This window comes from Aspergillus piperis, assembly GCF_003184755.1.
Source record: "Aspergillus piperis CBS 112811 unplaced genomic scaffold BO85scaffold_10, whole genome shotgun sequence".
In the NCBI taxonomy this organism is placed as follows: domain Eukaryota; kingdom Fungi; phylum Ascomycota; class Eurotiomycetes; order Eurotiales; family Aspergillaceae; genus Aspergillus; species Aspergillus piperis.
This window is the reverse complement of record NW_020291600.1, coordinates 672,793-684,256: the sequence shown is the minus strand read 5'-3', so window position 1 is coordinate 684,256 and position 11,464 is coordinate 672,793. Positions and strand designations below refer to the sequence as shown.

The window sequence follows — 11,464 nt, the reverse complement described above, 5'->3', positions numbered from 1 at the left end:
ACATCACGGACCTCTTTTCCCCTCTGATCACCAGAGCTGCTGTGATGCCACTGGGATGTATCTACTGTACTTCGGATAAATTGCTCACCACTGATTGACTGCGAGCGAGCTTGACAGTTAACTACTACTGTTAGACTCCTGGAGTTTTACCAGCAGAGCCATCGTCTAACAGCTTGAGACTGGTAACTAATAGTGGTTGTCTTCATGGAGTGATGCGATGGTTCAGGGAACTGCTAGTGTTGGAGCTAGTAGAGAATTAGTGTGTAGAGGAAGGAGCTGGGTAACCCACTTCCCAGGGTACTTGCTGTGTAGTGTGTACCACTACCACAGTACGTACATGATTTCTTAGCACCCACCACTACCATTAACTAGTGCCGTGATCCGTCCAGGGTGTTTTGCTGACGGTGTCCACCAAGGCTATCAGCTCTCTGGTCTATACACCGAGTCCGAGCCGTTCGTTTATTTGTTCCTGGCGCGCCAAGCTGTCTCCATCGCGTAGTGGAATGCAAAGGCCCATTCACGGATGAGCTGATCAATGGGCACCCGCCGTGCAAAATGAGCACGGCCTTGGCAATCAATGCTTACTTCTCCTCACAAGCAACGCTCCCGAAGCCGGACCACTTCGAATTATGATCTCGAAGGCCTTCATACCCATGATTTTATGAGCCAGACTAAAATTTGCTGCTTGGTTTGCCATTTCCGCCTACCTCTGCCCTATAGGGATGTTGCCATGGCTTGGCTTTGAACGAAGGGGCGATTGTTTGAAGTGAGGAGCTATTGACGATCCATTTGTCGGTTCCCTACCTACGGAGGACAATGGTAGGTATTACCCAAGAGTTTCTCGATTATCCCTCATGTTCAGGCCCTATGGTTCCCGAGTGGTCTTGCAAAATTTTTCTTAACGATCGCATCTTTTCTTTATTTTTTTCGAACCAGACGGCTTCTGACTGGATCAGGCAATTCACCGCGCCTCGGACTTCCCACCCGAGCATCCGCCCCACCCGCGCCTCGCTCTTCTGGCCGTATTTCCGTTAAACTCTTCATCTCGCTCTTCCGCTGGTCTTCCGTATCCGTATCTCCTGGCTCCGGCTCATCTCCGTCTCTCTGGCCTCCTGTGTCAGACATTGTCTTGGTAAGAAGCGTTCCATTCTTCCTATTCTTCTAGCGACTTCTAGGGTCCCTCGGATCGGGGTTTGCGGCACGTAGAAGGCAAATTCCCGTTGGTGTTGATTTTTGAAACCTTTTTCACCGATCGCCTTCGTCGTCATCAGCTCGTGGAGACATACTCGAAGTCACTGCGCTGCGCGATGATCACAAGGCCATCCACCGTTTAATGCGGAGGGGAAGAGAGATTGGCATGTACTCAGTTCTCACTGCCAGCCAACCGTCCGGGGATGTTGGAGACAAGAGATCTCGTCGTATTTACCTCATGTAGCATGGATTGACGGTCGCATATACTTCGTCGTGGGATGCAAGTCCATCCTGCGGAGTCGGCTAGATTGATGGATTGATTACTCTTACGCGTGTAGGCCAGTCTGGAAATGACGTGGCTGGCCTGGCCTGGCCATTATCACACCCGTTATCCTTGCTCGTGCAGGTGCAGCCCAGTGGTCCGACCTTTTCTTTGTCCCTCGTGTGTCATGCCGTCATGGATCGTCGCACGCTTTGATACTACGTGGGACAACAGGAAGAGGCGGATTTCTCCGTCTTATGTGGTATTCGCAATGAACATCATGCGCTTTTTTCATTGTTAGTACCTTTTTCTCCCTCGCGCTATATTGACAGTACCCACTTCGCTCCACTCTGGCTCCGACTCTATCCTCAGCGCGGCAGTCACACCAACAGTAATCCTTGAGAGAGAAACCCAGAGAATGCATGCTTTCGCTTAGTGTCGCTCGTTCTCTCGTAAGTCCGAAGATAGACAAATTACCACGATAATTAAAACCAAATTTTATCAAATAAAATATTATCACCACAAGAATAAATTAAAAAAATAGAAATAAAAACCCTATCCTCACAAGAACAAACCAGCACGTGACCACACTGAATCGGCAACAATTTCCGCGTTCCTCCGTACCCTTCATGACCATAGAAAACATCACCACCACGACAAAGAAACCATCAAACCCAGATGTATAGCATCAAAAGACGTCCAAATAAGCTTATATTTAAAGCCCAGCCCTCCCCGAACGCCTACAGCAAGCCATCCTCCAAACGGAGCGCACAGCGAGCAGGTTCCAGGCCCACTCTCGCCATTAGGCAGCCAGATATTTCCCTTCTAACTATCCTGACTACTGGGTACATCACAACGGGAAAGGGTAAAGGAGCAAGCGCCAAGATAATTCTCGAACCTCAGATCAGCTGTTCGTCCGAGCTGCTGGGTGGCGACTGCTTTGGGGATGGAATTCCCATCTATTATTCGTTCGGTGGGTTGTGGACGGGAGGGTCGGTGGTAGTGGTGGTGGGATTGCCCTCGTGGGTACCGGTGTAGTACTTCTTCTTATGGGATGATCTCGGTGTGCTGAGATGTACCTCCCTGTAGAAGGGCAGTGTGTTGTTAGTAGTAGGTTTCTGCTGGGTTCGGTGGGCAGGTAGGTAGGTAGGTGTGGATTCAGGGTCTACTCCGATGGGCTGGGTCCTACTTACTTTACTGACTCCGAGTCACCTTTGTTTAATTCCGATGGTTGATCCTATTCGTGCGTGCCTTGATCCTGCCTGCTGGTGATTAGTTAAGAAGGATCTTCTTTTTTTTTTTTTCTTTGTCTTATCTAAGCTCTTGCTACTTTGTCGGGTACTAGTATTAAGATGCACACCCATGTCGGGATGTCTGGCCACTCGAAAGAGGGAGTTGTGGGTTTTCAAGCTCCCTGAATAAGGGGAGAATATCCAATAGTAGCCTAGAATGCCATTCTCAATGCTTGAGTGGAAGAGCTAGACCCAGTGATGTGCTTTTTACCCTGTACTGATGCCCTAGGAACATGTCGGATGTACCGGCAACGATAGCGGAGTTTGATGGATGACAGCTAACCTGACATAGAAATGCAGATCATCCCGAAAATCCCGTTAGTAGGGGTCCTAGAGCTTGAAGTTTTAGTCATAGTAAGTTGCCTTTAGCTGTGGGTTTGTACCAATAGAACGGCAGTTGCGTCTTCCAGCTGTAGTAAGTAGTAGCTCCCGCAGCAACATGAAATATGACTCGCGAAAATCAGTGTACAAGATGAGTACAAAGAGATCAGGTGACCTTGGCTTTTGCCTCTTGTGGTGTCTGCAGATGTTGCATGCCTCCACTTTGTCTTGAAGTTTTACTGGTCATCTTATATGTGAATCTCTTTATTTCTTTCTGCAGACTTTACCGACTACTTCTTAATGCAGTCTCTTACAAAGTGCATGATTGCTGAAAGCCTATATTTCTTTATAATACGACAAATGATCTACTTGTATGTATTAGTTGTACCTTGCTGGCAATATGTTTGTTCGATGCCACTAGTAGAGCATAGATTGCAGTCGCCAGAACCAGCTGACAAATCATCAAGATGCTCGTACACAGTCTATCTAAAAAGTCTTGCAGCTCAACATTTGTAACTCATGTTTACTAATCTTTAAATTCATTTATTCATTAGACTTACTCTGCCTCATTTATAACAGCAGTGGGAGTGGAGAGCAATGTTACGGCTTTTATCTTATTTTTTTGGGCCGTGAGAATATGCTCCTACCAAATATAATGATACATCAATGAATACTTTCCCCTTATGTATTCAAGTTCAAAATACTTTGCCAGCAACACTGAGAACTTGGTTGATTTATCTGTGGATTGTAGCTGATGGTCGTTGTGTTGACATTATTTTTGGGAGGATCTGATCTGTCGGAGATACCCAGCTATCTTGCCTACGCAGGACCGGGAGTCTCCCACACAAGATATCACGTAGCCTAGTACGCATCTGCGTCTATAAAGGAAACCCTCTTTCTGACATTGAATTAGCAAGTAAGGTTCTTATTTTAATCAGTTTAAACAAATCTTTTATTCATATCTATACGGTTCTCAACCTCACAATGGATTCATGCAAGAAGTTTAGCCTACCTTTGTGAAAATGAGTCACTTTGGTCATACACTTGAACAATTTCGCTTTTGTGGGGATGTCTGGAACTGTTAATGCAGATTATATTAGTGCCATATGGGAGTACAGCTGTGAATAGCACGACAGCCTTCCTTCTATATGCCTATGGAAATGGCTAAACATATATATAGCTCGATAATGATCTTAGAGAAGACCCCTTCCAGCTAAGCAACCATGGCCTTCGGAGCCATGACCACTGACTCTCATTCTACAAGTCACCCTATTCGCCCTTGGTGCAACCTATATACCCAAATATACCTATAGCACGGTATATGTCCACGCTCATTTATGGAATTCACACATACAAACCGTTTGCCCTAAGCCCCGAAACAAACCACCGTGGTGAAGGTGCACACGAACCCTTCTTGATAGAGAAAGAACACGAGAGCACCTTCCTTCTCTTGCACCAATTTAAGCTACACCCTCCATCACATTCCTGAGACCATACTTAGGTACACTCTACTCATCACTGTTTCATTTACCTATTATTTGCTGAACGGCATTACACTCGTTCAATAGTCAGCTCTATCCTTATACACCTATAATTATCACACTCCATCCAACAGACGTCAGCAATCCTCATTTTTCACCATGCCTCCTAGAGTGAGAAACACCATGTGCTGTTCTTTACCAACATATACGCAAACTCTGTCTCATATTTTCTCCAGAGATCCTACAGAAAGAGATATGAAACAGACCAGACCGATCGCCCAAAAGCGCCCATTGAGAACATGACCATGGCTGACGCGGTATGTCACGCCGGTCTATCTACATGTTGAACTTTGCCACTGATACATGCACCATGCAATATCTAGGGACGTGAACTACAACGACTCACCAGAAACATAATGCACGCTAAACGAAATATAAAGCGCTGGGAATCGGAGCATGAGGAACTTATCGCCCGTTTCTATAATTCCAAAGGAAAGGTAATTGTGCCACCAGGAGTGGATGAGAAGACCAATGTGACCGCTTATCATGGCGAGAGTAGTGGTGAAGGCTCGAAGTTCGAGGGTGGTAAAAATATGCCTGAGCAGACTCCACCAATCTCCGAGAGCGGCGAGGTCCCGAGAGAGGGTAAAATGGACGTGGATGAGGACGTACAATGTGAGAAAGCCAATGTTGTTGTTGGCAATGCTGATGGTCGCTTACAGGAGGTAGCTACGACTGCTACCGCCGGTTGCGACGATCAGCTTCTTCCCGATTCTGGGGACGTTGGGTGTTTGGACGATTTGATGGACTTGTCGGATGAACTGAAGGGGGAAGAGGATTGCTTAGGTAGAGCACTTGGGTCGCTCAAAATTCATGTTTAGGTTGCTGGGTGAGGTCTACTGGTTTGATATTGAATGTTGTTGTTGGAATAAGATGCAGTGGTCTATGCTAGAGAGAGCAGTGTTTGTCAAACCTTAGTGTCTTTTGCTAATGTCATTGTTGACTTCTTGAAACCTCATAATGCCAATACCAGTTATTTACCTATAGTACGTACTAAGGTGCTTAACCTCTTTGTCTGAAGATTGGGGAAGGTAGAAGCATTACTAGTAGCTCAAAATCACGCTTCCAAGCCGCACCACAAGTATTGTCCATCACAACTCACAACGTCAGGGAAGAATTATATAAACAGTACAGAATTATATATCAAAAGTGTTATCACACAAATAAATTCCAAAACATGCACTCATCAGAAACTCTACTCCAGGACCAGCTTTGTGTCCGACCATACCATAACTCGCGGTCGGGCCGTAAGCTGCACCCTTCGGCACCGGTGGGGATAAGCGGATAGGAATTTGAGGAGTGGGAACCAAATCCCCTTCCTTAGTTACTCCACTTTACGCAGTAGCTCAGGCAATGGGGATTAGGCGGGCCGCATACCCGCCGTGTCCAGTTTACGTAGTGCGATGCATATGACGGAGCACAGATGCGACTTGCACATTGGGGGAAAAGGAAGTGCAGTCAGTAGTGAGAGTACGTAGCCCCTCATTATGCGGGGTTGGGGAGTATAGAAAGATACTGCTTACACACAACTTAAGTAGCCTATGCTGACCAGGAATTCATCGCATTTTGTCTATCACCTTTAATCTTTTCTGCATATCATCTGCTCATCATGACCACGAGAAGCGACTGCAACGTCCACGGCCTCGAGTTCCGTGAAGCAAAACCCTCGCAGGGAGATCCTGCTCGTCCTGTTGCTGATCTCTTTCGTCTTGATAATCGCACTATCATCAGTATATCTCCTGCAATCCGTATTTAGTGTATTGCATGGACCTGCTAACAGCAACGCTTCCATACAGTCACCGGCGCTACCGGCTTCCTAGGCACCACGCTCGCCATTGCGATCCTCGAAAGCGGCGGTGATGTCGTCTGTCTTGATCTCGCACCCGTCCCGAATTCTCCGGATTGGCGTACGTCCTTCCCAATTCCCCAATCCGATAGTGGGATAGAAGTGCCACTAACCAGCGTCTGATTACAGATAAAGTCGAAGCCGCCGCGCAAAGTCACGCCCGCCAACTAACCTACTACCCCCTCGACGTAACGGACGAATCCAATGTAGAGAAAACTTTCACCCAGTTCATCCCTACCCTACGATACCCGCTCAAGGGTCTTGTCGCCTGCGCAGGCCTATCTCGCAATGGTCCCGCGACCGAATTCCCCGTCTCATCATTCCGCCGGATGCTAGATACCAATGTGACGGGAACGTTTCTCATCGCGCAGGCGGCGGCCCGGGAAATGCTCAGGACGAATACTACGGGCAGCATGGTATTTGTGGCTAGTATGAGTGGTTATGTGTCGAATAAGGTTAGGACGATATCTTCTGTAGTCGTGCGAGAGAGTGGGCTGACATGGTACTTTGTTACTAGGGCGTGGATACAGCCGGATACAACGCCTCCAAGGCGGCCGTTCATCAACTCACGCGGTCTCTAGCTGCCGAGTGGGGATCGAGGGTTGGAATGCCTTTGATTAGGGTCAATTCGCTCTCACCTGGGTATATTCGGACTGCGGCGACGGCTGAAGCGCTTCAGAAGCCAGGGATGGAGAGCCAGTGGGTGGGTGATAACATGCTGTTTCGGTTAAGTACGGCGGATGAGTTCCGGGCACCGGTGCTTTTCATGCTTGGGGATGGGAGTAGTTTTATGACTGGGGCGGATTTGCGCGTTGATGGGGGGCATTGTGCGTGGTAGGGAGGGAGTGTCTTATCTGTGTTTGTTTGTGGGGGATATCTAGACGGGCTCCAAGTTAAATGTAATATGAAGCGAGAGCTCTGTTTGTTCTTGTTGTCTGTTATTTGGAGTAATAAATGAAAGTGTAAGATGGGTGACTATTAGGACCACAAACAAGCACAAGGACGTAGTCACCTGATCATGGAGAATCTGACGAACATGAAGGCAGTTAGATTTCTCCTGACATCTATCTATCGGTTTGGCGATTACCCTCTCCCCTTTCCACATGGCCCACGACTTGGAATATACCCAGAATATATCCAGCTTCACCATGGCTGATCGACCCAAACCCAAAGCGCAACTTCCCGTCAACTTCTCAATCTACGAACCCCCATCTGCCTCACCTGTCTCCCAAATACCATGAGGACAATCACCCCTCCAAAAGCTGGGAGCGTAATCAGCCCAGCAGTGCCGAACAGCCATCCCGGACCAACTCTATCGTTCCATGGGGCGATGAAGACAGCCGAGAGAACTCCCAAAACAAGCCTCCAAACTCCCATCCCTGCCGACACCTCTGAAACATGGTTCGGGAAACATTCACAGAGATACGTCATTGCAACCGGGAGAAGGGAGATGGCACCGAAGGTGAGGAGAAGAAATCCGAGTGCCAAAAGCACCCAATGGTAATGGTACTCTAAACTAGCACCAAATAGGCCAAGGCCTATGGGAAGCATTATCACTGGGACCCAGAGACAGTGAAGCCGGTATTCCGGGCGCCATTCTGTAGGTTCAATATCCTGCGACTTGGACTTTCGGTGGAACAAATATAAAGGAAGTCTGTCGCTGATGAAGTGGCCGTATAATTCCGCGAGTGCGGTGCCGATTGCTTGGGTGAGCGTGACTGTGGTGCTCAGGTTAACGGCCAAAATGAACTAGGGGAGAGTCTGAGAGCGTACATGAAGCCATCGAAATCTTTGACATTGCGTATCCACCTTCGTCTCGAGGGGCTTCAACGAAGGTGACACCGAGGATAATGGCCATTGAAGCAAAGCCAAAGTCTACCATCATGACGAAACCCACGATTATTGACACGGGAGAAAACGACACTAGGAAGATATCAGAAAGAATGGATACCTTATGAATATCAGCCTAAGTTACGAGTGCTGGTGATACGGTAAGAATAAGACTCACCATGTTCTTCCAGCTTGCTCTAAGCTGTGGTGGAACCGCTCTTCCTCGGAGATACATGTTCCATTTTTCTGATGTAAAGGATTGCCGCACTTGTTCTCCCCCCGCAAATGCTGCCTCTTCAATAAAGACAAGGATCAACAGAGCCAACACCCCATTCATGGGTACAGTATACCAGAAAGAGATAGGCCACGAAGCTCTCGCATCAACATATGCACCTAATGTTGGGCCAATTGCAACCCCTAAGAGGAAGGGAATATGCAGTATATGCAGACATTTACCTCGCTGATGCCGGAAGTAAGTCCGCAAGACGAACTCGGAGCCAAGGACTAAAGGTACCCCTGCGCATAGACCGGCGAAGAGACGAGAGATCACGAATGGAATGTAATCCGATGGACTAGTCATCATGGCAGACCATACCGAGCTGAAAAGCATGCCGATGGTTGACCAGAAAAGACAGAAGCAGGAGCCGTACCTACGGCTAAGAGGAACGACTAGGATAGAGGAGACCATGATCCCAATGAGCCCGCATGAGACCTCTTACTCTCAGTAATATGTTGCTATATCAATGTGTGCTACTTACGGCGAGAGAAACCTGAGTAGCCGTCTTGTGATACAGAGGTGCTTGGAGATATGATCCCTGCATGTTCGTCATAGCAGTGGCTTGACTAGAAAAACAAGCAATAGCCCATATCGAAAGTACACGCGCCTTTCTCGAGGGCTTCCAGTTCTGCTTTCGTCAGTTTTTTATTCGCTTAAACTCGACAAAGAACATACCAAGGGATCATTAGGGTCGTCTGATGGCTGCGGATCGAGCACGAGCCCATCAGGGGTGGTTTTGAGGCCATGAACAACCTCCTGGGTCTTCTCCTCATCGAACATGGTCGCAAAGTTGGTGGTTGAGAGATTGTATTCTGCTTCGATCGAGATTCATGATGGCGGTGGTGCTGGTGAGCCCCTTGCATCTGGAGATACTAGGACCTGAAGTTTGACTTCGACTAGCACCATATCGTACAGATAAGATATCTGTTCCTTGATTGCAGGTTTCATCGCGATGAAGTTACCCCGTTGCTATCGGAAAAAAGTTAACAATGAACAATGCATAGGTCGTGCAGCTGGTCCGAGCTCCAGTCCCCTCTCGAGTCGCACTTGCTGCAGTGATACCCAAGCACCCCTCATTCAGCATGAGATAAATATTCTCCTGCTCGTAAGCTCCTGAGATCTGTACCTACCACTAGGATTAACTCCATATAGGCACAATGACCCTAACCGAGACGCCCTTCACCATCGACAACCTTCCCTACGGTGTAATCTCCACCGCGGAGACACCAACTCCAAGATGCGCGACTGTTCTGGAGGACGATGTCATAGATCTGAGTGCACTTGAGAAGGATGGATATTTCAAGTCAATTCCGGGATTCAAAGGCGAAGTATTCTCTATGGTATCTGATAGACACCAGTCCTCCTTCATTTTCTAATAAACAAGGCCTAATCTCTCTACAGCCAACTTTGAACGAGTTCGCCTCTCTTCCCAAAGAAGCCCACGTACAGACCAGAGCAGCGCTTGTCGACCTTCTCTCCGACAATGATATCCGCAAAAAATATGCCATTCCCCTCTCAACAGTGCAAAACCATCTCCCAATGGAAACAAAGAACTTCAGCGACTTTTACTGTTCGTTCGAACACACCAGAAACGTACGTCTACCCCATCATCACTCTCTGCATCCAGACACTCAAAACACCAGTGCTCCGAACTCTTCTCCATGAAGCCTCCAGCCTCATGGTTTGTCATTCCCTCTGTCTACAACGGACGGCAAAGCAGTCTCCGCATCTCCGGCACTCCGATCCGACGACCCTGGGGTGTGACGCTCGACTCCAACAAACCCAACGACCCACCAGCTTTCAGACCCAGCGCACGCTTTGATTTTGAGCTAGAAATGGGCGTTTACCTATCCCATCCACTCCCCCCTGGCGAGATCCTCAACATCAACAACGCAAAGGACCACATCTTCGGATTGGTCATCCTGAATGACTGGTCTGCAAGGGATATCCAGACATACGAAATGGCACCACTGGGCCCATTCCACAGCAAGGGCTCGGGAACGAGCATCTCACCATGGATTGTACCTATCGAGGCACTGGAGGGGTCATACTGTAATGCGAGGGTGCAGGACCCGGCACCCTTGAAACACCTAGCATGGAAGGGCAGAGAAACCGAGGCAACATTCGATATTGAATTGAAAGCGAGGGTTATCAGTAAGCCTTCCCTTCACCGCTCCTTGTCATCGCCCCTCCATCCTTGGGCCACCATGACACGATACTGAGAGATACACAGGAAACGGAAAATCCTACACCGTCACAGAAACAAATCTAAAGGAGCTTTACTGGACTCCGTTCCAGCAGGTTACCCATCTCTGTAGTGCAGGCGAGGGGCTCTCAACCGGAGATATCTTCGGCACGGGCACCATAACCAGCGATGTATGTAACACCTCCCCGGTTCTCTATCATCATCTTACTATATAGAGTTATAAAGACTAACTAACAACCAATGAAAGCGCCTCAATGCCCAAGGCGAACAAATCGGAATCGCCTGCCTCCTAGAGCGAGGACTGAAAAGAAACATCCTCTCCGAAGCCAGCAAGGACGGACTCGAGTTCCTTGCAGACGGAGACGAAGTCATCATGGAAGGATGGTGCTTTAACCGTCTCACGGGGGGTAAATTCGGGTTTGGAGAGTGTCGTAGTATCATCCTTCCTGCTTTGAAGGAGGGATCTTGGGAGTGAGTGAGTGAGTGATAACTCGTGGCCTAATCACGCAATGCATCAACCAGCCTTGAGCAGTTCGGAATGTGCATTTGTATCTAGATACTACGTAGTAGTATCGGTGAAGGATGGACGGGTGGTGGAAGAATGCTTTCTAATATCTTTCCCCATCCAGTATGAAATATCCTGAAATGATCGGACTGTGTACGTACTCAATAACAGTAGCCGATGAGTATAATTCCCA

At 48.1% G+C, this 11,464-nt stretch overlaps 5 protein-coding genes across 5 annotated transcripts; 4 read left to right on the top strand and 1 right to left on the bottom strand.

Annotated features, from left to right (window-relative positions):
• The first annotated feature begins 2,037 nt into the window (after positions 1-2,037).
• On the top strand, positions 2,038-2,576 carry BO85DRAFT_35192 (uncharacterized protein). The gene has a single exon (XM_025655481.1). The coding sequence runs from the start codon at positions 2,132-2,134 to the stop codon at positions 2,489-2,491; it is 360 nt and encodes a 119-aa protein (XP_025515110.1). The 5' UTR covers positions 2,038-2,131; the 3' UTR covers positions 2,492-2,576.
• Positions 2,577-4,852: 2,276 nt separating this feature from the next.
• BO85DRAFT_488679 (uncharacterized protein) lies at positions 4,853-5,428 on the top strand (the record flags this gene model as incomplete). Its single annotated transcript, XM_025663552.1, has 2 exons — positions 4,853-4,864; positions 4,931-5,428. 2 exons carry the CDS (start codon positions 4,853-4,855, stop codon positions 5,426-5,428), a joined length of 510 nt encoding a protein of 169 aa, XP_025515109.1.
• Positions 5,429-5,969: 541 nt separating this feature from the next.
• BO85DRAFT_422186 (short-chain dehydrogenase) lies at positions 5,970-7,424 on the top strand. Its single transcript, XM_025657959.1, has 4 exons — positions 5,970-6,337; positions 6,404-6,514; positions 6,583-6,908; positions 6,971-7,424. The coding sequence occupies exons 1-4, from the start codon at positions 6,217-6,219 to the stop codon at positions 7,289-7,291; spliced, it is 879 nt and encodes a 292-aa protein (XP_025515108.1). The 5' UTR covers positions 5,970-6,216; the 3' UTR covers positions 7,292-7,424.
• A 214-nt stretch (positions 7,425-7,638) lies between these two features.
• BO85DRAFT_459920 (polyamine transporter) lies at positions 7,639-9,340 on the bottom strand (the record flags this gene model as incomplete). The annotated part of the gene is made up of 7 exons (XM_025661685.1): positions 7,639-8,171; positions 8,227-8,404; positions 8,462-8,676; positions 8,740-8,882; positions 8,934-8,995; positions 9,042-9,188; positions 9,236-9,340. 7 exons carry the CDS (start codon positions 9,338-9,340, stop codon positions 7,639-7,641), a joined length of 1,383 nt encoding a protein of 460 aa, XP_025515107.1.
• A 377-nt stretch (positions 9,341-9,717) lies between these two features.
• Positions 9,718-11,241, top strand: BO85DRAFT_488676 (2-hydroxyhepta-2,4-diene-1,7-dioate isomerase; the record flags this gene model as incomplete). The annotated part of the gene is made up of 5 exons (XM_025663551.1): positions 9,718-9,900; positions 9,962-10,153; positions 10,204-10,714; positions 10,794-10,936; positions 11,014-11,241. The coding sequence occupies 5 exons, from the start codon at positions 9,718-9,720 to the stop codon at positions 11,239-11,241; spliced, it is 1,257 nt and encodes a 418-aa protein (XP_025515106.1).
• Between the last annotated feature and the right edge of the window lie 223 nt (positions 11,242-11,464).